At 44.9% G+C, this 26,888-nt stretch overlaps 1 protein-coding gene across 2 annotated transcripts in view; it reads left to right on the top strand.

Annotated features, from left to right (window-relative positions):
* AK5 (adenylate kinase 5) overlaps positions 1-26,888 on the top strand; it is a 213,613-nt gene that overhangs the window by 180,115 nt on the left and 6,610 nt on the right. For both annotated transcript variants that reach the window (XM_032494623.1, XM_032494624.1), the window contains exons 11-13: positions 785-948; positions 3,042-3,158; positions 14,219-14,410. In XM_032494623.1, the coding sequence (XP_032350514.1) occupies positions 785-948; positions 3,042-3,158; positions 14,219-14,410 (473 nt within the window). The remainder of the gene's footprint in view (positions 1-784; positions 949-3,041; positions 3,159-14,218; positions 14,411-26,888) is intronic.

A 26,888-nucleotide genomic window follows, 5' to 3' on the forward strand; every position in this document is an offset into this window, starting at 1 on the left:
GTTCTATGAAATAACTATTTACAGTCTTCAAAAGTGTCAAGGAAGCACGGAGGAACTGTTCCATATGGAAAAAGATCAGGGCATGACAACTGAAGACGTGGTTCTGAACTTGACCCATGACTTCAGAGGACATCACCGGGACCACTGGGACAATTCCACTGAACCGTGAATGGGGTCTGAAGACGCAGTTCTGTAGGAGGTGGTGCTTGGTTTCCTGTCTGGAGGAAAGGACACTAAAGTGCTCTGTAGGGATGAGGCATCAGGTTGGCATCTGATTCTCAAACGTTTCAGAAAGTTCTTTGTGCTCATAACTCTTCTGTATGTTTGTGATTGTTTGAAAATGAAAGCAACTTGTTTTAAAACTAACGGCTAATATTTGTGGAGCCTTCACAGTGTATCAGGCACTGTGGTCCCTGCTCCACAAAGGAGCGGATTCAGTGCCTCAGGAAACCTCTCTGACCTGCATGTCTACCAAAATGAGATCTTGCGCCCCTTCCTCAGTGCCCCTGTATCAGCCTGAACTCCTCCCCACCAGGCCACCTAGAGTGACAGCTGTTGTTTGCCTAAAACACCCACTGCCCTTCACAGACAGTAAGCTCTTTGAGCACAAGGTCTTTGCCGCATTCTGCACTGTATCCGCAGCTCCCGACGTACTCCCGGTAAATCCTAAGTACTCAGTACATGCTGGTGAATGAAGCCCTGAGACCTGCTCACCATGGTGGCTACTGCCCAACACGAGGCACCAGACTTGGGATGGATGTCTGATATGTGACTTCTTTTCCAGGCGGCCCAGGCTCTGGCAAAGGCACACAGTGTGAAAAGCTAGTGGAAAAATACGGATTTACACGCCTCTCCACTGGTGAGCTGCTGCGGAATGAGCTGTCATCAGAGTCTGAGAGAAGCAGGTTGATCAGAGACGCCGTGGAACGTGGGGAGCTGGTGCCCTCGGTAAGCAGCAGCTGCTTCTCTGGCTGGGCAGAGGTTTGGGGGCGCTGCAGTTCACCTCAGCTGCTGGAACAAAGAAACCCCGAAGGACAAGAGCCGTATTTTCTTTCTCTCTTCTGTAACAGTCCAGAGGCAGCTGGGTCTCCACAGCAGAGGCCCACTTGCCAGACCAGGGTGTCCGGACCCAGGTTCCTTCTGTCTTGTTGCTCTGCCAGCCCCTTGAATGTTAACCTGTTTCGTATTTTCCCCTAAAACTGTTCCCCGTCTTTAGAGTCGAAATCTTCAAAGCAGAGGTGAGTACGGTGCAACAGAGTCTAGAATTAGAACCCTCTGGAAAATAAAAAACAACATTTTGGTCTAGTGCCGGAAGGTATAATAGCATTAACTTGAAATCTGGTATCTTCCCTGTGTAGCTTAAATAAAAAATACCCCTTTTAGGTGTATTTTTTTCAAGTCATCATCCATCTCTGGGAAGCTGGATGCCACAGGTATCAAAAAATATTCATCCCTGCCAGTCTAGGTCCTGTGCTAGGCTTTGTGGTCCCTATTAGCTAACAGAGCTTTCCACTGCTTCTTTAACCAGCTGCAGTCTGTTTCCCACCTGGAAGCCAGGAGGGTCCTCACGAGAGGGAGCCGACCACTGCAATTGCCTCTTAGTGGACCCCCTTCTGCCCATTCTTTTCCTCCTACAGTTTACACTTTTCACAGCAGTGAGAGTGATATCTTGAAAACGTTTCTTCCTTTTCCCAGAACCTTTCAATGACTCCCCTCTGCACTTAGAATGAAATCCAGACTCCTTCCCACGGCTCTGGACTCCAGCTGGCTTCTCCAGCACTGTTTCCCACCACTCTCACCTTGCTCACTCCTGCCCAGCCACTGACCTCCTCATTGTTCCTCCCACCGGCCAGCCTGTTCCTGCCTCAGGGCCTTTGCACTTGCTATTTCCTCAGCCTGAGTGCTCTTCCATCTTACATGCACATAGTTTGCTCCTTTACATCATCCAGATCTCTACTTAAATACTGCAGTGTACCAGAGAGGCTCTCCCTGAGCACCCCATCTAAAATAGCACCTCCAGCATTCTGCTTCTCTTTGCCCTGCTTTTATTTTGTTGAGAGTAGTTCTCTCTAGCTGATTATTTTTTATATTTATTTTTGCATCTATCATCTATTTTTTTTCACTAGAATATAAACTTCATGAGGATGTCATTCCCTATTATCTAGGGATAGTTTCTGTCCGCCCTTACAATGGCCACATTCCCCAAGCCCGTGCCAAAAGTCAGAGGATGCCAGGGAACCAGCCATCACAAAGACTTCCCCACATTTGGGCAGCTGGTTGCATTTGTTTTTCATCCATTCCCAAGCTTCTGTGTCTTTCTCCTTCTGTATTTTCCATAAACACAAGTTAAATCAAAAATTTTAACAGTGTAGGGAGGGTATAGCTCAAGTGGTAGAACGCATGCTTAGCATGCATGAGGTTTGGGGTTCAATCCCCAGTACCGCCTCTAAAAGTAAACAAATGAATGAGCCTAATTACCTCCCCACCACCAAAAAAAACAAAAAAAAAAAAAAAACTGAAAAAAAGATGATTAAAAAATTTTAACAGAGAAAGTGATTGTGCTAGAAAATGCTACTTCTTCTCTGCTGATAGTCTCCTCAAGTCAATGAATGTCAAACCTTATAAAGTATTTACTGGAAAAAAAATCAAGAGTGAAGCGTGTTTTATACCATCTCTTGTCTAGTTTTAAACTGCAGTTAGGCCTAATTCATGGAGAGCTACCGTCTGAAACGGAGCACCATATTTCATCTGATCTAAGATGCCATTGCTTTTAGACACCCCAGTAAAATATAACCGATAAAAATATGCCAGTCAGGAAAAACACGAACAATTAAACTGTGACCCAGCACTGATTGTAAGATACCTGCCAAATCCATAGCTATTAAAATGGGGAGGTGGGGGGTGAGAGATTTAGAAAGGATGAAATACGGTGTACTGCTGACCGCTGTTCATGCTGCCGAGACTCCCGCGATGGGACCCGGGCAACCCGAGCGCTGTCCTGCGGGAGGGCCCGGGGCCTGACCGCGCTGCCTCTGCTCTAGGGCGTCATGCTGGAGCTCCTGAGGGAGGCCGTGGTGGCCGGCCTCCGCGGCACCAAGGGCTTCCTGATCGATGGCTACCCTCGGGAAGTGAAGCAAGCGGAAGAGTTCGGACGTCGGGTGAGTGTTGTGTGGGGACCGTCCCAGAAGGAAAACAGGGGACATCACTGAGGTTGGGGGATAAATTCAGAGTCTATCTCTTTCCCCAATACATTAAACAAAACTTTCTATTACAAATGGCTGAAACTCAGCATGCAGGCAAGAAAAGGGTTGGGGGATGGGGGACGGTGGTGGGGGATTTATTGGTTCAAACAGCTAAAATCAAGAGTGGTTCACACTTGGTTGGATCCATGAATTCAAATTTGTTCATCAGTCTTCTGACTTTATCCACCTCTTGGATTTTCTTTCTTTGTGTTGGCCTTATTTTCTTCCTTCAGCAGGCTTATAGTCTACTATCTAAGTGATTTCACAGGAAAGTGTTTCTGTTCTCCAGTGGGTCCAGCAAAAAAAAAAAAAAAAAAAAAAACCAGGGTTTTATTTCTTTATCCTGGGTTATTAGGTCATGGGCCATCACTGAATCAATCATTGTGGATATTCAGGAATGTCCTGGTCCAGCCTGGAGGACCAGGGCAGGGATGGGAAGGGAGAATGGGCACCACACCTGAACCACACAGACTGAGAAAGGCAAGAGAATTACCCAAAGGAAAACTAAGATGCCCTTAGAAGAAGGCAGGGAGAAAGGATGCTGGACAGACAGTCAGGTCTATGTATCCTTCCACCTCCCTGCATCCCAGCCTCACCCACTCCTAGTGAAGAGGGTGGCTCAGGGCCACTCACAGAAAGAGCAGTAAGTAAAAACCATCATTGCTCTCATTCACTGAACCTTCTCTGGGCTGAGCCCTGTGCTGCACATTTCACATACATTGTCTGTAATTTTACAAAACCCAAATGAGGGAAACAATTGTCCCCATTTATTAAACAAAGACTCCAGAGCCTACACGAATTAATTTTCATATGGACATCTCTTTAGACTATATTAAACATTTTTATTATATTATTTCATTTGATAGACTTGTAATAACCTTCATGGTACAGGTGATGAATTAAGCCCAGAGAGATTATGTGACTTGCCCACAGCCACACAGCTAGTAAGAGACAATTCATCGGTAAGTGACTACTGGTAGGACTAGAACTGGGGGGGCCCATCTCCGTCCGTCTCTAGTGCTGCAGCATTGATTAAGTGGGATAGTACTTGTGTGTCTCCTAGGGGTTAGTGTGACCTCCTCCTGAGCCTCTGTTTTATCTAGTTTCCTTAGGTGGTATCTAAATATTTAAAGGACTGTGGCTCACCTTGCCTTGCATTTCCTGCTTGCAACCAAAAATTCCCCTGGCCCCATTGGCAAGGGTGGGCCCTGACCACCCCCCACCCAGGGCTGACTTTCTCCATCACAGCTCAGAAACCTTTGTCGGCAGGATGGGGGTGGGCAGGGAGAAGTGGATTTGTGAGCAGAGCTTTGTGCCTGTAAGGGTTCCAGGTAACTCCTGGTGAGCGCTCATGGACCAGAATTCTAATGAGCTTTTTCCGACAAAACAAACCACTTTTAAGAGTTCAGACTTCTATATAATCAACTACTTTTTAACAAAATGGAATTGGGAGGATTGTTCTATTTTTTAAAAAAATCACTAGTAATATTTTACCATGTTCTATATATTTACAGAACCTAGAATTTACCATCTTAACCAATTTTCAGGGTACACTTCAGTCATATTAAGTGTGTTCGTATGGTCGTGCAGCCAGTCTCCAGAACTCTTTTCATGTGAAGCTGAAACTCTACACTCATTAAACAACAACTCCCCACTCCCCCCTCCTCAGCCCCTGGCAACCGCGTGTCCACTTCCCGTCTTTTTGAACTGACGACTCTAGTTACCTCACATAAGGGGAATCAGACAGATCTGTCCTTTTGTTACCGGCTTATTTCATTTGGCATAATGTCCTCAGAGTTCATTCATGCTGTAGCATGTGTTAAAACTTCCTTCCCGGTGAAGGCTGAATAATACTTTGTTTTTCCATTCATTCATCGATGGCTGCTTGGGTTACTTCCACGACTTCCATAGTAACCATCCTAATGGGTGCGAGGTGGTACCTCACTGTGGTTTTGGTTTGCATTTCCCTAATGATTAATGATGCTGAGCATCCTTTCGTGTGCCTGTTAGCCATTCGTATGTCTTCTTTCAGGAAATACCTATTTAAGTCTTTTGCCCATTTTTTTAACCAGGTTTTTGGGTTTTTTTGTTGTTGTTGAGTTGTAGGAGTTTTTGGTGTATTCTGGATTTTAACCCCTTATCAGATGTATGACTCCCTAATATTTTCTCCCATTAAACAGGTTGCCTTCTCACTCTGTTGATTGTGTCCTTTGGTGCACAGAAGTTTTTAATTTTGATATAAACCCAGTTTATCTATTTTTGCTTTGTTTCCTATGCTTTTGGTGTTGTGTCCAAGAAATTATCACCAAATCCAGTGTCATGAGGTTTTTACCTATCTTTTTTCCCACGAATTTTGTAGTCGTCACTTTTACATTCAGGTCTTTAAATCATTTTGACCTAATTTTTGTATATCGTGTAAAGCAAGGGTCCAGCTCTATTCTTTGCATATAGATATCCAGCTTTCCCAACACCATTTCTTGAAAAGACTGTTTTTTTCCCCACTGAATGGTCTTGGCACCCTTGTCAAAAATCACTTGACCACACATTCAAGAGTTTATTTCCAGGCTCTATATTATATTCCATTGGTCTAAATTATTGACTTTATGCCAGTACTACCCCTGTTTTAATTACTATAGATTTGTAATAAGTTTTTTTAGTTTCTTTAATTGAAGTGCAGTTGATTTACAATGTCAGTTTCAGATGTACAGCAAAGTGATCCAGTTATACATACACATACACATATATATGTATATAGTCAGATTCTTTCCCATTATTATAGTAGGCTTTTAAATCAGAAGTGTGAGACCTACAACTTTGTTCTTTTTCAAGACTGCTTTGGCTATTCAGGGTCCCTTGAGAGCCCGCATGAATTTTAGGTTGGATATTTCTACTTCTGAAAAAAAAATGACGTTGGAACTTGGACAGGGATTATGTTAAATCTGTCGATCGCTTTGGTAGTGTTGACATCTTAACAATATTAAGTCTTCGGTGGATTGTCATACATTTTTGTTTATTCTAATCTTCTAGCCAGTGTTCAGGTTGTTAATAAGGCTCCTGGGGATGCCCTGAGTAACTGAGGGGTGAAGGCGTCTTTCTTGCACCACCTCAGAATTAGGGCCAGGGTGGGCGAGGGGAGATCCAGAGAAGAGGAAGGTGTGACGGGCACTGGAGGGGCTTCCTGCCAGGTGGGGGTGGCGGTTGTGTAAACACGCCATCAAAACCCAGAGGGTATGGGTGCATGCTGCTGCTGGTCTGCGGTGTTGACTGAGGTTCAGGCTTCAAGGCGGCAGCACTCCAACAGGTGACTTCACACTCGACCTTGCCTATGAACTGAAGGTCTCAAAGCCCTGGAAGGGTCTCCAGAAGGGTCAGGCCAGGCCATGTACTTGCTTAGGAGTGCTGGGGAAAATATGCTTTTAAAAGCCTTTTTTTATGTAATTGCTCTCAGTTGGACTGAAATATTCTTTTGAACCCTCCAAATGGCCACGTGGGAAAAATAAGATGTGTGGGGAAGATGAGCATCTTTGTTGGTCACCTACTGTGTGCCGACAACAGCAGCAAAATTATGATCTTTATTCTCCTTTGGGGACTTTTTGAACTGGATCCGATGGCAAAACCCTGAACTTAGGCCTGTGGGGTTCCAGACTGTTAAGAGCAGCGACAGCACTGTTGGTGTTCACGGAGGGCCTTCCAAGGTAACTTCTTCAAAGCTCGTCACTTGTGGTGCCTGGAGTCAGAGAAGCTGGATTTTCACCTCAGCCATATTTTAGTGTGACCCTGGACACGTCACTCAACCTCAGCTTCCTCCCCTGTAGAAGATAGTGGGATATCTGGCAAACCCTATTCAGAGAGTTTTTGTGAGCATTAAATGACGTAACACGCATATTGTGTTTTCTAAGCTATAAAAAGCTATAAAATATTATCTAGTTTAGGGTCACACATGTTTTTAATCACACTTCATACAAAGCCATACATTCCTGCTCCATCACCCCCTTCTCCTTTGCTTATAACCTAGGTAGGGTGAGGTAAGGACTTTAGATGGCCACCTGGTCTGTCACTGGCCTTTGGGTGAGTCTGAATTCAAATCATCCATACGATCTTCCTTTAAAAAAGCAAAATTTTCCTACTGTGAGCACCATTCAGACAGGTTTCACAATGTGCAAAGAAGCCTAACTAAAATTTAGGAGCAAGAAAGAGTCATCAACGTGGCAACTGGATAGTTTCAACCAATGCTAAAATACATGGTGCCCTTTCAAAAGGTATACAGGGGCCTCCTCCTTTTCATTACTGAATTGACGTCCTTCCAATGAGGTATTTATTTTTAAAAAAGTCTTTTGCATTCTGCTCGGAGAAGTTTGCAAAGATGAAGCATGATCTTGATTTGTCCCTGGGTACAGCAATTTAGAAGCTTCTAATATCAGTTTGACTTGTGGGCAAGAGAATGCATCCAGCCCTCCAACACACACACCTGCTTTAAACCTGACCAGAAGAAAAAGATGCTACAAGCACAGGGTGAGGTACTGCTGATTTGCTTGTGCCCTGCAGGGACCCCATCATTTGTACAGCCCCTTCCAAATTACAGGCAAGTAATTAATTTGAAATTTGGCAAAGACAAATACCTGATTTTCCCGAGATTCAGAGGCATCAGCCTGGCTGAGAGCCCAGTGAGTGTTCCTGGCAAACCTGTCAGGCCTGCGACTCTGTTTGAAGCCCGTTCAGGGCTGTGGATGGTTTTCTAGCCCACAGACGTCTCCCCAGCCCATCCGTATCCCAGGGACTGTTGTGCCTGATGCTCGGCACCATCTGTTGCTCAAAAAAATCCGATTCAGTTAGTTAGGCTGATGCTTTTGCAGACCTGGAGCTGACTGCTCCGAGAGCAGGTGCTTTGAGGCTCTGCTTGGCTGCTGTACATGACACCACAAAGACCAGCACAAACTAATATCCACAGCTTAGGGGTAACTCTGTATGCGATTTCTCTATTACCACCCTGTCTTCTGTTCCCAAAGGTGTTTTTTTCCCCTGTTGAATTAATGATCTGTGTCTTCAGTATGCAACATAGTGTTTTAGGGAAGGGAAGGGTGGGTGGGTGTATGGCAGAGAGAGAGAGAGAATGAGAGAGAAGAAATATGAAAGAGGGGTCGGGGTTTCTAACCACCATCCCTGTCAACTACCCCATATGTGAACCCCTAGGTATAATGGCTTCAGTATTCACAGACCTGTATTCAAAACCTGCACATGAAAAAAATGCTCAGTATCGCTAATTATCAGAGAAATGCAAATCAAAATTACAATGAGGTATCATCTCACACCAGTCAGAATGGTCATCATTCAGAAGTCCACAAATGATAAATGTTGGAGAGGGCGTGGAGAAAAGTGAAACTTCCTATGCTGCTGGTGGGAATGCAGTTTGGTGTAGCCACTGTGGAAAACAGTATGGAGATTCTGCAAAAGACTAAAAATAGACTTATCATATGATCCAGCAATCCCACTCCTGGGCATATATCCAGAGGGAACCTTAATTCAAAAAGATACATGCACCCCAATGTTCATAGCAGCACTACTTACAATAGCCAAGACATGGAAACAACCTAAATGTCCATCAACAGATGACTGGATAAAGAAGTTGTACATTTGTACAATGGAATACTATTCTGCCATAAAAAAGAATAAAATAATGCCATTTGCAGCAATGTGGATGGACCTGGAGATTATCATTCTAAGTGAAATAAGCCAGAAAGAGAAAGAAAAATACCATATGGTATCACTTACATGTGGACTCTAAAAAAAATAAAAAGACAAGCGATCTTATTTACAAAACAGAAACAGACTCACAGACGTAGAGAACAAACTTGTGGTTACTGGAGGGGAAGCGGATAAGAAGGGGTAAATTGGGAGTTCAAGATTTTGCAGATACTAACTGCTAAATATAAAATAGATAAATAATTAGTTTGTACTGTATAGCACAGGGAACTATATTCAATACCTTGTAATATCCTATAACAAAAAAGAATATGGAAAGGAATATATATATGTATAATTGAAGCACTATGCTGTACACCACAAATTAACACAACATTGTAAACTGACTATACTTCAATAGAAAAGAAAGAGGAGGAAACAGACACAAAAAACAATTACAGTAAGATTCAAAATGTTGACTAAAGTAAATCATATTTGATTTCAAAAATAATAAGTCCATGACAAGTCCCTTAACTATACTTTTTAATTTCAATTTCCTCCTCTGTAAAATACAGATTTAAAAGTTGCCTCCAGTGGTTTAAAAAAAATGTATCTTTCCATTTGCAACATAGGTGGATCCAGAAGGTATTATGCTAAGTGAAAAAAGTGAGACAGAAAAAGACAAATTCAGCATGATCTACTTCTATGTGGAATATAAAACAAACCCCCAAAAACAAAAAACAGACTCATAGATACAGAGAACAAACAGGTAGGTGGTTGGCAGAAGGGAGTGGGTGGAGGTAGGCGAAATAGATGAGGGAGATGAAGAGGTACCAGCCCTCAGTTATATAGTAAATAAGTCACGGGGAGGTACGGTACGGCTCAGGGAGCACGGTCAGTAATAGTGTAATAACCTTGTATGGGGACAGATGGTGACCCGACCGCTGTGGTGATCATTTCATAATGTATGTGGACATCAAATCCCTGTACACCTGAAGCTGACACAGTGTTGTGTGTCAACTATATTTCCATTTAAAAAGAAAGAAAGTAGCTACCTCAGTGTTTTGGGGGAAAGATTGGGTGAAATCCTTCAAAAGTGTCTCAATACATATATAAGCCTGGTATGGTGTTCAATCAATTGTTACAGTTTTTTTCAAAATTAAGTAGATTTTTTTCTGACTATAGAAACAGAAATTATATAGACATGTGACAATACAAGAAGGTATAAAACGAAGGTAACTAACCAGAGAGAACACGCTGATGTCTGGGCTCCCAGCCTCTGTTCTACCTGTCCTTACGCAGTTAAAAATCACACAGAGTACAGAACCAACTGAATGATAGCTGTTATTTTCTGAGCACTTAAAATGTGCAGGAACTGCACTCAGTGCCCACCTATGTCGTTTTATTAATCTTCACAGTCCTGTGCAGACGGTGTTATTATCCCCACTTTACAGATGATCATCCCCCCAAGGAGGGCGTGTGCTTGGCCTGACTCCCAGGTGTGAAACTGAAACACTCTGCTGTGGGAACCCAGCGTTTACTCCACAGCAGCCAACCTAAACACACGTTAACAGAAGTTTGCGCTCGCCTTTCCCTCGCAGGAGCCTCTTAGCTGAAATTCTGCCCTGAGCCTGATTATGCAGATGGTTTTCCTGGCTGTATAAATATGACAGTGTATTCTGACTGCCTTTAACCATCTCCTAACATTCCTCAGCTCCACAATCAGTGAGTCTGTTTACAAATGTACTGTCATCTTCAGAATGAGCTCTCAGCCAAGAAAAAGGTCTGAGTCTAGCCACGGGACTTTCTAGTGGGTGTTTCTGGTTGTTTGGGGACCACCTTGGGATTTTTCCACCTGAGATTTCCAGCCCTCCTCTTCTGACTGCTGGTTCACTGCAGAACTTTGAGCTGTGTGATGGCCGTGTTGGGGCAGGTGTTGTAGTGGCAGTGTGGTGGTGTTCCTGTCATGGGGCTTGTGTGTTCAGGAATGCTGGGATGACCCTGTCACCCCCACTCAGTGAGGCTCCCCAAGGGGACATACCTCAGGGGTGAGAGCAAATGGGAAATAGGCCCGTGGCTCTCTTGTTAGCCAGCGTCACCTCCCAGCGCGGTGAGGCTGGTCAGTGCCGGAGCGTGTGACTTAGGCTAAAAGTGTAGACTGGGCCTCCGACTCTTTCTAAACCCAAATCTGACCAACTGGGGCTTTTACAAAATTTAAAGGGATGAAAATACTGCCAGGCCCACATTAGCTCACATTTATGTAGTGCTTGAAATGGCCCACATATTAACTGATTTAACCATCACAATCATCCTATAAGGTAAAAACTATTGTAATCCTCACTGAAAATGAGCAGACGGAGGCCCCAGTGAGAACAAGAAAGCTGGTATTCTGAACCATAGAGAGTTCCTGGATGGCAGGCCCCTGCCCACTGGTAATATGGTCTTAACCTGTGTCCTGACCTGATCAGAAGAAAACTAAAGTTGGGGCCGAGGAGGCCCAGGTAACCGCCTCCTCCTGCTCCACCCGCTGGAATTATCCAGGCAAAGTCATCATCACAAGTCAGCTAACGCTGACAGCCTCATCCTGGTGGGCTGCTCTCAGCCCAGGTGAGTGCCGACCCCAGCCAGAACCCCACAAAGTAAAATGAGGTGGCCTCTGACACCAACCGCTTCTTTTCCTGCCACCCCATCCTCCCCTCCCGGCTCCATGTGGCCCACCAGGCGTCCGGCCCAAGTCCCGTTCTGTAGGCTCTGGTGCCCTCCACTAGGGTGAGGTCACCAGGCTTTGGAGTTCCATGCAGCTGGCCCAGGACTGTCACTCACTAGTCCTCAGTGACCTCGGGCAAGTTAACCTCCGTGGGCCTCCGTTTCCTCCCCACAGAGGGGCTGGAGGGGTCCGAGGGGTGGCCCGGTGCGTAGGCTGCTGAAAGTGTCCTTATGGGATCTCAACGCCCTTCCGAGGCACTTGTGCGCTGATAGGTTCCCCTGACTTCCCAAAGGCCATGAGGAGCCCAGTGCTGCTGTGGCGGAGTTCCCAGGAGCCAGCAGGGGGATGTTAGGGACATGGAGTTGTCCCCAAGTCTCTGTGATTCATTCCGACAAGGACAGAGTCCTCTGCTCTCCCGCCCATGGGATGTTAGAGGCTTACCAGCCAAAAAGAGGCTGAGCTACCCCCAAGGGACTGTCTAAAGGTGCAGATCAAAGCGTTTTGAAAAACAATGCAATGCTATTTCATTCAACCAGTTCACTAACGTTTAGGTATTAAAGACATCAGTGGTCCAGGCCACTTCCAAATGGAATGACTGCACAGTACCTTTTTAGGTGGGAAGGGTGTGCTGACTGCAGGAGAGGCGGGTTAGGTGAGACCCCAGCCTTGGCCCGAGGAACTGGTCTGGTAGAGCAGCTTCTCAAGCTGTTATTTTGTGAAGAGTCACCTCTTAAAATGCAGACTCAGTAGGTCAGGGATGGTGCCTGATCCTCTGCATTTCAAACGAGCTCCCAGATCACGCCTGTGCTGCTGGTCCACGGCCCACACTTTGAGAATTGATGTGGAAGACAGAGCTACCTCCAGGTCTTGCACTTATTTTGGGTCCATTTACTGCCAGCTCCTGCTCAGACACTCATTATCTCTGTTTGTACCCAAATGAGTCCCAGAATTATTTTTCATGTCCCCACGAGTGGCCTGAAAAACCCCACAATAAGAAAAATCGCTTAGTCTCGCACAAACCCAACCAGAAACTGCTTTGGGAGCCAAACTCTGTAACCGAACCCCGGGCTGCCTCCCAAGCTCGCCCTCTGCCGGTGGACAGGGGCCATTGTCTTCTAAACGTTCACCCAGCTTTTCTACTGTTCAAATGCTTTTTTTTTTTTTCCTTCCAATTAATAAAGGCAGAAAAGTTATGTGACATGTTCTAGAGGTTTATTTCACTTTTCTAGATTTTGGAGAATCCCCCATTCTGTTCCTTAAAATACATCCTTCAGACGAGCTAGATAAATAAATGTCTGAATAACGCTTACTAACAACTTATGACTGTGTCGTCTTAAAGTCCTCCCCTACCCTGACTTTGTTCCCATCCCTCCCAGGACCTTACTACAGCAGAGCAGAAAGCCTTCGTTTACATTGCGAAATCAGGAGGGAGCAACAGTTTCTTTTGATCCAGGGATCGTAAGCCAATATGGGAAATGAGCATAATAGCTAATACTTCCTGAGTGTCTGCTGTATGCCAAGCAATCTACTTACATTACCTTATTTAATCATATTTAATCCTCACAGCAATTCTTTGATCATCCTCACTGTACAAATGGGAAAGTTGTGATGCAGAGAAATTAAGTGACATTTTTACTTAATGTGGAAGTCAGGTAACTTAAAGTAGTAATTTTTTATTTTCTCTGATAGGGTTTTGAGTGGGGGTGGTTGATGAGCTTGGCTGTCTGGCTCTCACTTAAGGTCCTTTATTCAGTTGCAGTCAGGCAGTGGCTAAGGCTGAGTACACACATCCGGAGCAGGCGCTGGGATGTCTAAAACAGCCCAGGGCTGGTTGGGGATCTCTGCCCACGTAGCCTCTCCGTGTGGCTAACTTGGGCTTCCTCACGGCTCTGTAGTCAGAGTAGCTGGGCATCCTAGATGCAGTTGACCAGGCAGGAACTGCAAATCTTATGATCTTGCTTCTAAAAGCATGTGGTATCATTTCCACCATATTCTATTGGTGGAGAACGTTACAATTCAGCTCAGATTCAAGGAGATGAAGGAATGGGCTTATGTCTCAGTGGAGGAAGAGCTTAAATTACATCAGGGTAAGGAATTGATGAAGACCATCGTGGAGACAAGTCACCACACCAGGATTTGACCTTAAGCAGCCTGACTCCAACCTCTGTGTGCCCAATCATTATGCTCCACTGAGCCCCAGGTAATGCGGGCACAGTCTCACCATGCCACTGGGGGCTGGTGCCACATCCAGTGGTGGAACAAAGGAGAACGTGGTTAACTTGCCTTAGTAGGTCAGGAAAGGATTCCCGCAGGAAACACCACACACGTACGTGCACACATACGCACACACATCCCTCCCCTTAGTGTGGAGGACAGAGTGTGACTGCCCTGGGTAGCATTCTGTGTAATCCCTGGAATTATATAATAACCTGGAAATGAGGAGCCATGAAGTCTAGTCCCAACTCTGCTGCAGTGTTGGCCTGGGACCTTGAGAGGAAGCAGAAGCCCAGGAAAGAACTAGGGCCCCCAGGTCTTTCCAGAACCTGGCAGAGTGGACTTTCTGACCGTGCTGTGCTCCCCCAACCCCCAGATTGGAGACCCGCACTTGGTAATCTGCATGGACTGCTCAGCAGACACCATGACCAACCGCCTTCTCCAGAAGAGCCGAGGAAGTGCGCGCGCCGACGACAGCACCACCACCATCGCCAAGCGCCTTGAAACCTACTACCGAGCCTCCATCCCCGTGGTCGCCTACTATGAGACGAGAACACAGCTGCATAAGGTGAGGCACCCCACTCCCCCTGACATGAGTCAGCCCCCCTCTTCTTTTTTAAGAAAAGAGAATAAAATGGAGAATTTGGAGTTATGGGATCTTGGAATTAGGCAGCTGCACAATTTGGGCCAAAACTTGGGTCCCTTCCTCTCATCACTTTTGTATCAATCAAAATTAAATATCCATCATCACGTGGACCATGAAAAGCTGGTTGTACAGTTTTTACAGATGCCATTAGAGTTGCTGAAAACAACTCCTTTTTCCAAGAAAGGGGTGAGGGGGTGGGTGGGCATAAGTCCCGCCCTGTAGACCTCAGCTGAACTGGTGGAGCCGAAAGGTCTCATCTACATGTCAAATTCAACAATTTTGCATTTCTAGATTTTTACGTGGTTCATAACTGGCACTTGGCTGCTTTGCCTCAGTTTCTTGCAATGACTAGTGTTATTGGGAGAAGCAGCATATGGGGCCGGGGGGGCAGCTTCGGTGAAACATTGAGGAGACGAGTGGTGTCCGCTTAATGCTCATGAGTGATAATCCATGCTGAGTCACCACCATTAATTTCATGAATTTGGGGAGACTACGCAATCCCCATTCATTCGCTCATTTCATGAATGTGTATCAGGTACCTCCGATGGGCCGTCCATTGCCCTAGTGGCTTGGATGCAGACTGTGAGATGCGGTTCTCGCCTGCTAAAGCCTCGGGCTTAGGAGGGGAGAGAGACAAACCTGTGAGACCAGATCAAGATGAACCTGTTGTGGGAGCAAATAGCTATTCCTGAGGATGAGGGGGACTCTGAGGGGACAGACACGGCGAGGGCTTCAGAAGGAGCTCTCCGTCAGCCTTGTGAGGAACGGATCCCAAGAAGGTGAGGCCAGGAGACCCCTGGGAGGCTGGGAAGTACTCCCAGAACTAAATCCTGAGGACCCAAAGCAGATTAGAGTGGGTATCTACTGTCTGCTTTTCACAGGAAGTTCAAAGGAGACATCAGTCAGTCAATAACGGACTTGTCTCTCAGGCAGCTATGTGACTGACTCCTCGGGGAAAACCCTTGCTAATGAATTCTTCTCTTCTAAGCCTGTTAAATGTCCATTTTCCAGACTCCTAAGAACCTAGCCCTGTATAGAATCTGAAAGGTGCCCCATGATTTAACTCAGGGACGTCACGCATGTGACATGAGAGCCGTCAGCCCCCCAGCCGTGCCCACGGCAGACACTGTGGCCTCGGGACGTTAGCACAGCGCTCCAGGCAGCTCCGCCCACTTACTAGGACTCGGTGTGCAAGATGAATTTTATTTGCTGAGCTTTATGTCACCTCGGGTTGCCATGGAAAACAAAGACCTAGATCTGTAAAAACAAGCAAATCGATAGTACATTACGTAAGAGCAGGGTCTTAAGAATTCAGGTAGCAAAGGCCTTTCCAAGATTGGTGATTTCCACCCTTCGTGTAGACTGGAACCCACAGGCAAATTATCCCGAGAGAAGAGAATTTCTTCCACTTTCCAGATTTGCAGGGGTGAGAAAATCCCTAAGGAATTTAGAGTTTAACCACTTTCATAAGCAGAAAAATCTCTTTCATGTCTCTCCCATTTTATTCCAACCTAAATCCTACACACTCACAAATGGGTGGCCTGCGGATACAGGGCTAAGCGAGTTCTCAGAGAAAGCTGATTTCTGGAATCCTCCTTAGAAATACCTGAGTCAGTGGGAAAGGGAGTTTCCTGTCCCGTTTGGCTCATCTCTTCAGCTCCCCCAGCATTTTGGGGGTGCCGGCAGCTGGGTTCGTAGTGAGGTAACATTTACGTTCCACTTTGCAAATACCTAACACCACTGCAGCCCCAACTCCAGGGCGGTGTGGGCTCTAGGCCCCAGGACTCCCCAAGGGCCTGCGGGCCCCTCCCGGGGCTGTCCTCTACCCACCTGTCTGCAGAGAATGAACAAACAGGCTTTCTCCCCGACCTGGTGCAGAGACAGCGCGGGCTGAGCGCCGGCCTGGGGCCCAGGGAGGCGCGGATGGTTTGCAGGTGCCCAGTGTGACTTGCCAGCAGCTCGGGCTACAGAGGGGCCAGGAGGAGAAGCTGGGGAGCTGGCCGGCAGTGGAGAACCGGAGCGCCTCAGTCCCTGTGTGTTCTCTGGCCTCTGGGCTCCTGTCTGGGCTCCTCGCATCAGCTTGATCACCCCCTGATTTGAAGTGGCGGCTTGTGTCTTGTTCCTGTGATGCTTTTTGGAGTGTTAGGATCCGTTCCTCTCTCACTGGTTATTGAGCCCAAGGCAGGGCTGCTCAGCTCTCCAGGGGGTGCTCCTGAATCATTTCAGGAGTTTTCTTAAACTAGGTGGAGTGGTGAATGCCCTTCAAGATGCAAGTCAGACAAATTAGTAGTTCAGCGAGGTTTTTTTTTTTTTAGGAATAGGCCTCGCTGTGGTCCAGCCCAGAAATAGACCGCCCTCCACAAGCTCCTCCCTTTGGCCTCTGTGTTGCCCAGCTATGCTTATGCTGAAACCATAGCTGACACCCTTCCTGACTAATGGCAGTCATGCTTTTGGCCACCAACTAGCCAGAAAAGAGCAGTGAAATTTCAAACAAAAGTAATAAACAGGCAAACCAGGATTTATGTAGCCACTACTTTGTCGCTTATATATCTGTTACATCATCATTGTGCAATGAGTTAGAACTTCTTGAGAAAGACAGATCTCATATGTTATCACTTACATGTGGAATCTTAAAAAAAAAAAAAAAAAAGCAAGATACAAATGAAGTTAAACCAGAAGTAGACTCACAGACATAGAAAGCAAACTCACAGTTACCAAAGAGGAAGGAGCGGGGAAGGGTAAACTAGGAGTTTGGGATTAGCATATACAAACTACTATATATAAAACAAGGAAATCACAAGGACCTACCCTATAGCACAGGGAACTATATTCAATATCTTATAATAACCTGTAATGGAAAAGAATCTGAAAAAGAATATATGTATGTATATATATAACTGAATCACTTTGCTGTACACCTGAAACTAACACTGTTACGGAAACAACAGGCCAGCCAAGAAACAAGCACCACTCGGAGGGTTGGAGTGCTCAGATGTATTACGCCGGCGGGCTCAGAGCGGCTTCTGCTCCGAAGCTCTGAGCACCTTCAAGATGTGCATATGAGGTTTTATAGGGTAAAGTACAAGCTTGGGGGATTCGGCCAATAGGCATGGAACAGCTTTAGCAGCAGCATCATCACAAAAGTGGAGGCGGGGAGGCAGCAAACCAACATTCCAAAGCCAGATATGTGTCTTTGAAAATCCAGTTGGCTAGCAAAAAAACATGAACAGCAAACCAACACTAATTAACCTAGATTTACAAGTTAGTCCAGCAGAACTCAGATCAGTATTCCAGCACTTAGAGTTGTGAGTTATCTTGTTAGCCCAGCCCGGCCTGTCCTTCACATTCCTAGACCTGTGCATTATCTTGTTAGACCAGCCTGGCTTTCCCTTCACAACACAAGATTGTAAATCAGCTATTCTTCAATTTTTTTTTTTAAATTAGAACTTCTTGTAACATAAACCAAGGGGTAGTAGCGTGTGTGATCCAAATGGGTCTCCTGACCTTCCGTTTTCTCCCCTCATAAAGCCAGCTTTGCTCTGCATCTAAGAAAGAACTGACAGAAATTTTGTCCTCCTCACTCCCTCCCCATGCACTCGGGGCAGACCTGTTAGTCAGCCCTGGGACTTCCCACCCAGCCTGGACGCTGCCCCAGAAACTTCCTCAGCTCAGCAGCACAGACAGTCTCGCCCAACTCACTAGAGGTAATCCAGAAAGAAAGCTTGTTTCACCTTGAGTGAGAGAATTTATTATTGAAAACATAACTGAAATGCAGTGTTTTGAGGTGAAAACATAGTAACTGTCCAGAGACCCCCTGGTTGGGGGAATCCTGGCCTGGGTGTAAGAAAGTGTGAGTGAGCCTGGGGAACTCGGTGAGTCACCTCACTGCTCAGCCTCGCAGCTGGATGAAATGGATGGACAGAGTGGCGTCGCCTGCAATCCTCCAGGTCCGTCACTCTATGCTTCTCCAGGAAAAAATTAAAGATATGTGTGTGTGTGTATTTTTGTAATCATAAGAGTAACAAATAGTCATTTTAGAAAATATAGAAAACTAGGTGGTCCCACCACTCGGAGGCAACCATTCTGGAGTATTTTCTCCAAATCTTTCTGCTGTGAGTTTTTAAAGGATGACTGTGACCACAGGTATATTCCTGAGGTTGTAGGCGACAGGCACCGACTCCAGCTGGCCTGAGCTGAAACACGGCACTTGATGATAAGGGCGTGGGGGCCGAGGCTGAGCACAGCAGGCCCAGCAGGTCTGTGGGCCCAGGCTCCCCACTGCGCCTCACACCTGTCTCCCCTCTTCTCTCCCTCATGCTGATTTTTCTTGCTCTGGCCCAGAAGCTGGAATGTGACCACCCTGCAGCTTTCACATTCACGTTACCACAACAGTTTCAAATTCCAGAGAGAAGTGTTCCGACTGGCCTTGCTTTGCTCAGGGCCCTGGTCCCTTTAGCTGTGGCCAGGTAGGCGGGGTCCAGCGGGCTTTTCTGTTTGTTCTGTGGCTGTTTTATTGAGTGCAAACCTCGGGTCAGATTCTCGGTGCTGGAGACACAGCAGGAAACAAGACAAAGTCCCTCACTGGAAAGAGAAGAGCTGTAGGCAAGACAATGACATAACTGCTAACAGGATGAGCTCTATGAATAAAACAAAACACAGTGAGTTGTTGAGGGTGGGTGTTTTAGGTGGGTTTTGGAAGCTCTCTGTGGAAGTAGCGTTTGGATGAAGACTTGAGTGATAATAAACGTGGTTGCCTGGTGGCCCAGGACTCCTCCCTGGAGCCTGGGTGGGGAACAAGCTCCTGTGAACCTGGGACAAACCCCAGAAATAACTTCCCCACGTGGCATATACAGAATTGTATAAACTGATGTTTAAAACCTCTCCTTTTGTTAAGGATAAAAGTAACAGCCACTTCTTAAAAAAGAAACTAACCAGAAAATGTGAGCGTATAAAGTGAAAATCCTCAGAATTCTTCCAGCCAAAGATAACCACCAATGACCATTTTGATGTATTTTCTTACATTTGTTTTTCTTCATTTTTTAATGTGTGTTTGCTCATGGCATAAAGAGCCCAGAAACACCACGGGCCATAGAGGAAATGGTCCTGATAACAGATGATACCGGTCCCTGCGTTATTTATTAGTGTTCATCAATTTAAAAAATAAAGAGAGGCCAGTGACTCATTAAACATGCATTTAACGGATGCAGAAACTCCACTTCCTTGGCACCTCGGCTCCTGTAAAGCGGAAGACAGGTTAATCAGTCAGCAGTTCTGCTGCCGCAGTGCCCCGCCTTCACAGACAGTCTTGCGATTTGTAGCAAGTCCTGAAACACAGCAGAACCTGTCATTGTTCTGGGTACTCGTCCAACCTGGCAGGAGGCTTCCTGTGAACTGGGGGACAAAGGATGAGAAACGCAGTTGCTGGTACCACCGTGAAAGACATGGAAGCAGAAGGCACCGGCAGGTCAAGTTTTACCCCTGGTGCAAAATCCAGTGGATACCCTGTAATCAACCGGATTCCTAAGATAGGAATCTAACACAAGGAAAGGAAAACCCAAAATTACTTCTATATCTTGAATTCTCTGTGCTTGAACTCTTTTTTCTTATCATTACCTTGTGGTTGGGGGAAGGGTAATTAGGCTTATTTATTTATTAAATGGAGGTACTGGCAATGGAACCCAGGACCTCGTGCCGGCTAAGCATGTGCTCTGCCACTGAGCTAGACCCTCCCTCCTTGAACCTCTCATTTTGATTCTTCTTTCTGTTGGCTAAAGTAACCCTTAAACTAACTTTCAGTTCAGTCTCTCTGTGAATATCTGAGAGTGTCACTGTGATGGCTCTCTACACAAATGACAGTTTCCCTGGATGTAAAATTTAGGTCTTAATACTTCTTTATCCAGTCAGTAAACATTGCTCCACTGTTTTGGGGCATTTCGTGTTGTGGAGGAAAGGCAAAAAATTTGAAAGTAAAGTTTTCTCAGCTGCTGTTTTTAAAGAAAACTTTTTTAAATGTTTTCCCACATAATTTAAAACTTGTGTCTGGAAATGGGTCTGCTCTTCCCTGATTTTCAGTGGCACAGACAACTTTTTTAAACTCAAGAAACGTTTTCTTTATTTTTTATGTCCCACTGTGCCTTGTTTTTCTCAAGAACGCACAATTCTTGGGTTTCTGTTCTCCCTTCTATACCAGTGCCATTCAGTAGAAATTTAATGTGAGCCACGTATGTAATTTTACATTTTCCAGTAGCCACACTTTAACAAGTAAAAAGAAACAAGACTCTGATTTTATCAGGGCTTTGAAATCTGGTGTGTACTTCATCTACACAACACATCTGAATTCAGAGGAGCCACGTTTCAAGTGCTCAGTAGCAACAAGTGACTTCTGTCCTGGAGAACACTGTCTCTATAAGCCACTCCATTGTTTCCATTTTTGCTGTCTGCTTTCTAGGAAAAAAAAAAAAAAAAAAATCCCAGATTTGTCTTCCACATCATCCAGCTCAGTTTTCCAGGCTGTGGTTCCTGCTTTCAGCTCCAAGATTGCTTTTGAGTCTCATGGGTGTTTGTCGTTTACGTGAGCTCATTCTTTTCATCTCGTGCTGTTGCTGTTCCAGGCTAATCCTGCTCTCATTTCATGACTCTCTGCTCTTATCTCTAGCAACCTCGAGTTCTCGCATGCTGCATCTGTTTAAGCTAGCAGCAGCAGACACTCATCGTTCCTCCCGCGTGCTCTTACAAGCCCTGTGCCTCGCTCCATCTTTGTGTTTGTCACGCTGTGTTACTTCTTTACTTGTTGTATCTACCAACAAGAAGTAAATTCGCCCTCCCCTCTCTTCTTTCTGACATCAGTCTATCTGCTCTGTATAAACACACACCCTCTATGGTGCAGAGTTCTGATATCATGAGAAATACTACTACCATCCTGCACACAGTTCTCTGAAACATCTGAAAGTCAACGCATATTGCAAACACGTTTTCTTTTAAGTTACCTGAAACTCCATAATACGGATATTCTCTAATTTATTCAACCAGTTTGTTTCTGATTTAGCTGAGTGACTACAAATAACTATGCATTGAACAAACACACTTACTTAGACTTTCATTTCTTGTATGAGGTTGCTGAGCTATATTAAGCTTTTTTTTTAATTGAAGTGCAGTTGACCTACAGTATAATGTTAAATTCAGGTGCACAACATAGTGATTCGAAATTCAAATATATTACAAAATGATCACCACAGCAAATCTAGTAACCATCTGTCCCCTTACCAAGTGATGACAGTATTGTTGACTGTATTTCTTAGGCTGTATATCACATCCCCATGACTTTTTCCCCCCAAGACTTATTTATTTTGTAACTGGAAGCATGTACCTCTTAATTCCCTTCACCAATTTGGCCCAGCCACCCTCCTCCTCTCCTCTGGCAACCACTCACTTGTTCTCTGTGTCTGAGTCTGTTTTCATTTTGTTTTGCCTGTTTCTTTTGTTTTTTAGATTCTACATATACATGAGATCATGTAGCATTTGTCTTTCTCTGATTTATTTCACTTAGCATAATACTCTCTAGGTCCATCTATGTTGTTGCAAGATGGCAAAATTTCATTCTTTTTTATGGCTGGGTAATATTCCATTGTGTATGTAAGTCGTATCTTCTCTATCCATTCATCTGTTAAAGGACACTTAGGTTGCTTCTATATCTTGGCTATTGTGAATGATGGTGTATATGTTTTCAAATCAGTGTTTTTGTTTTCTTTGAGTAAATACCCAGAAGTAGGATTGCTGGATCACACAATAGTTTTATTTTTAATTTTTTGAGAAACCTCTATACTGTTCTTCATAGTGGCTACACCAATTTACATTCTCACCAACAGTGCATAAGGGTTCCCTTTGCTCCACATCCTCACCAACACTTACTCTTTTTTGTCTTTTTGATGATAGCCACTCTGACAGGTGTGAGGTGACATGTCATTGTGGTTTTGATTTACATTTCCCTGATTATTGACATTGAGTATCTTTTCGTGTGTCTGTTGGCCATCTGTATGTCTTTGGAGAAATGTCTATTCAGGTCCTAAGCAGAGGGTTTTTTTTCCCCCATTCATTTCCACTTTTCTTTGCCTCCATGTTGCCCTGAGAAGAGTTCTTTGAAATCTAGAAAAGCTTTGGGATTTCCTAGTTCCTGGATGTTTGCCCTCTTTGATCAGGGCCCATCTCAGTTGAGTTTACTTCTCAGTTCTGAGTCTGAAGCTTCCCCGAATTCAATCTGGACCCCCCCCCCCCCGGTTGAGTGCTCCTAGCAACCTGGATCTGGAGACAACCCTCCCTCCCACCCCCTGGCCCAGCAGAAAGAATGATGCACGAAGGAGAGCGTGACCTGGGGGCCCTGATGGTCTGTCCTCTCACTTGACAGACAAGGCATAACCTTCCATCTGTCTCCAAGAGACTGAAGAGACTCGTTTGTCACGACTCTGCTTGAAAGTCTCCCCTCCACCCCGCACTTCCATAGTCAGGACTTCACTAGATTCCCACAGAGAGCTTTTGATTCCGTGCAGTGTTCTTTGCACTCCCGTGGTCCTGTTGAAAAGAGTTGTGCTCCCTGTGTGGTTGAGTCCTCCCAGAACAGCAGGCAGGAGAGAACGCCAGACCTTTGTTCTCGTCTGTACACGATCTTGATTGTCTTCCTCGGTGGGGGCTTTCATCGCAGGGCGGGGCTTACCTTTGCCTCCCCCCTGCCTCAGGGCAGTCCCTTCACTGGGCTCCACTTTAACTCAGAACTTCTCCAGGAGCCACGGCCAAGGATTCTACCAGCAGAGAAGTGGCACTGTTCCATCTAAGGTCCTTGACATATTCTGCCGACATTTATGGGGTGTCTCCAATGTCCTCATGCTGGGTGCTTAATGCTGGGAATTCAAAGGGGAAAAGAGACACGTGAAACTCTGCACCCACAGCAAGGTTCTTAATGTAGTAATAGGATTCACAGAATGTTCTAGGTCTTGGGGAGCACAGAGCTTGGGCCTGGAGAGGTGCATAAAGGCTTCAGAGAGAAGAAGACCTTTGAGCTGGGTCCTAAAGGATGAGCAGAAGTTCATGCCAGACAGAGAGGAGGGCACCAAGGCTCTGACACAAGAAAGACCCCAGGAGTGCTAGCACAGGACATAGTGCAAACAGGTGAGTTAAAGTGGGGGCATGAAGGGATAAATGGGGAGTTCAAGATTTGCAGACACTAACTACTATCTATAAAATAGATAAACAGCAAATTTCTTCCGTATAGCACAGGGAACTATATTCAATATCTTGAAGTAACCTATAATGAAGAAGAATATGAAAATGAAATATGTATGTATATGTATAACTGAAACATTTAGCTCTACACCAGAAATTGACACATTGTAACTGACTATACTTCAATTAAAAAGAAAAAAGAGGAGAAAAACTAAAAACATAAAAATAAAACAGTCATGGCAGACTAGACTGAAAAGCAAGGTGGAGTCTTTATTCCTGGGGAGATTTTATTCTTCCCTCATGCAATTGATTTTCTAGACCAGCGCTGTCCAATAGAAATATAATCTGGGCCATGTAGGTAATTTAAAAATATCCTAGTATTTGCATTAACCAAAAAAAAAATGTAAAAAGAAACAAATGAAATTCATTTAACAATATATTTTATTTAATCTAATATAGCCTAAGTATTATCATTTTATGTAATCAATATAAAAATTATTAATGAGATAGCTTTACATTCCTTTTTTTTAATCTATGCCTTCAAAACCTGGTACTTAAGCATTTCTCAATTTAAATGTTAAATTTTCATCAGAAGTACTAGAATTGTATTTGTATTTCATAAAATTTATAGCTAAAAAGGTAGATTTCACATCTCCAAGTTGTTCAAATACATTTTTTGATTTTCCAACAACTGAGTCAATATTAGTTTTAAAAGTTAGACTAATTTTAATTACACAGTATTAAAAACCCAGTTCCTCAGCTGTGCTAGCCACATTTCACATGTTCGGAGACCACTTGTGGCTGGGGGCTCCTGTATCTTGGGTAGTTCTAGACTATTCGAGAAAAGTTTGAACTAAATACTGCAAGTAATGAAGAGAACTGCTGAGCAATTTCAAGTAGAGAAATGACCGATCAGATCTGTTTTAGAAAGGTTTTTTCTTTTTTTTTAAGTGAAAGCAAGTTTATTTAGAGGAACACACAGTCCAGACAGAATGTGGTCCATCGCAGAAGGCAGAGCAGCCAAAAGATCGCTTTCAGGAAGGATGTTTTTTTTTCGCATGTCTATGAAAAGATCTGTTAGTCAAATTTAAACTTCAGACAGAATTGGGAGGAGGAGAAAGAAGGAAAGGGTACCGTGTAACATTTTAAATGGACAAACTGTTGGTATTTTGGGAAGTCCTCTATATAAGGCAGCCGTTAATGTGCGTATTATAAATCATCCTTATATTTTTGCTGACGCTTGTCCTTCAAGCTCATTAAAGCAAAGGTATACATAGTCCTCCTTCTTTCTAAGACCTTGAGAGTGAGGAGGAATATGTGGCCTGACCGGACCGGTAAAACGGCCGTCTCCCCAGGGGCAGCCTGTTTCATGACCCTGACTTTGGAATCCAAGCGCATCTTATGATTGTCGCAGACGGTGCTCAGGGGCTGCACATGAAGGGCTTGGCCGTGTCTGAGCACCGCGCTCTCCCCCGGCCGCAAAGGATCCCTGTGGTGTGGGGCTCCACCTGGTTTCCCAGAGGACAGGATTAGAAGAGGAAGAAGGTGGCCCACACCACAATCACACACCACTCAGCGGCAGCTTGGGTTTGTCCCAGAAGCTCCGTGGCGCCAACACGTGAAAAACAAACTCAAAAATGTTTTTAACAGTGTGGGAAAATTCAGGAGGAACACTCTATCTGGGCAGTGTTTGAACTAGCCAACTGCTTTATGGTTTACAATTTAATAAAACTAAAAAGAAAGCGTAGACAAAACACGCAGCTCCCAAGGCGGTGGGACCACTTTCCTAATTTAGCGATGTGTTCCGCTGACGGCCAGGCAGGAATATTACCTCTGCTCTACTTCTCCTTCAAAAAGTCAAGTGATAACTCAGAAATTTAATCATATTTCCTGTTTGCTTGACTTCAGTTTTTTATTTAAAAATCTTTTGTACATTGATCAGGATATCACTTACTGCAGGATTTTGTATCAGATCTCAGACTAAATTGGGTAAGTTCTCCAAGTCAGAAGCAAATCCACTTACCTGGTGTTCTATTAAATTAAATACATTAAAGGCTCTGCATTCTGACTCTGCTGATTCAGAATTGGAGATCCTTTTGGGAGGAGACCATCCTGGATCCTACTTTTACTCTTCATGGGGAAAGAGGGTTCCTGTAAATTAACATTATCAGCATTGATTATGGAATGAAAACTTACCGTCTGTGGGTGGACACCTTGTTTTCAAGTTTGCACAATTGCTGAGGAAGTCCTCTTCACATGAAACAGGGTGCTAACTGCACAAGATTCTTATCTGTTCACTGAGGACTAAACACTAGCACTTTGTGAGCTGGTTCAAATTTGCTGAAGTTGTGAGCACTGAGAATAGTTCCTGCAGCATGGAAAGCACTTAGGAAGTTGGTTCTTCCCCATTTCCTTTGAGTTACACAGTTACAGATGAAAATATAAAAGGCACTTTTTGTTCTCTTAAAATAGTCTCCATGTGGAAATTAGATGAGATTCGGGAAATGTCCAGGTAACCTCTGGAGAACTGAAGGGGAAGTTTGGAGAGCAGGCGGGAGGACACACACACATGCACGCGCACGTGCGCGCACACACACACACACACACACACACACAGAGCTTCTATAGGAAAAAGTTGCCCCACTGCCTTTAGAATTTTATTCTCAGAATTTTGGTTCTTGGGCCTAATGAGGGTCCCAGATGAGCGTCATAGATTTCCCAAGGCTGCTTTTTCCATCTAAAAAGACTGATTCTTTGATTTTGTCTCTAAATCTCCTCACGTCCTTGGACTCCGCAAAGCGCACACCACAGCACGTGACTCTGGGTGGCAGTGAGAAGCTTTCTTCTATTTAATTGAATAAATAAAGCCCTGGATTGAAGCCACGAAGCAAAGTGAAGAGGGAGGTTTGGGATGGAAATAGAAGCGGGACACGGTCCAGCTGACGCTCCGGGGCATGACTCACTCCTGCAGCCCGGCTCCCGGCTTCCCCCGACGTCAGCCTTGGCCTGAGTGACACAGCCCCACTGAAAAGCCTCCCACCGCCCAGTCCCAGCCGTCACGGAAAGTCCGCTGTCGCCTGCAGGTGTTTGTGCTAATCCGCCCTGGTTTCTGCTTTTCCAAGAGAGGATCCCATATCGTTGTACAAAGTTCAGATTGTGGGTCGGAAAATGGGCTCCAAGAACCTAT

Source organism: Camelus ferus, chromosome 13 (genome assembly GCF_009834535.1).
Source record: "Camelus ferus isolate YT-003-E chromosome 13, BCGSAC_Cfer_1.0, whole genome shotgun sequence".
In the NCBI taxonomy this organism is placed as follows: Eukaryota; Metazoa; Chordata; class Mammalia; order Artiodactyla; family Camelidae; genus Camelus; species Camelus ferus.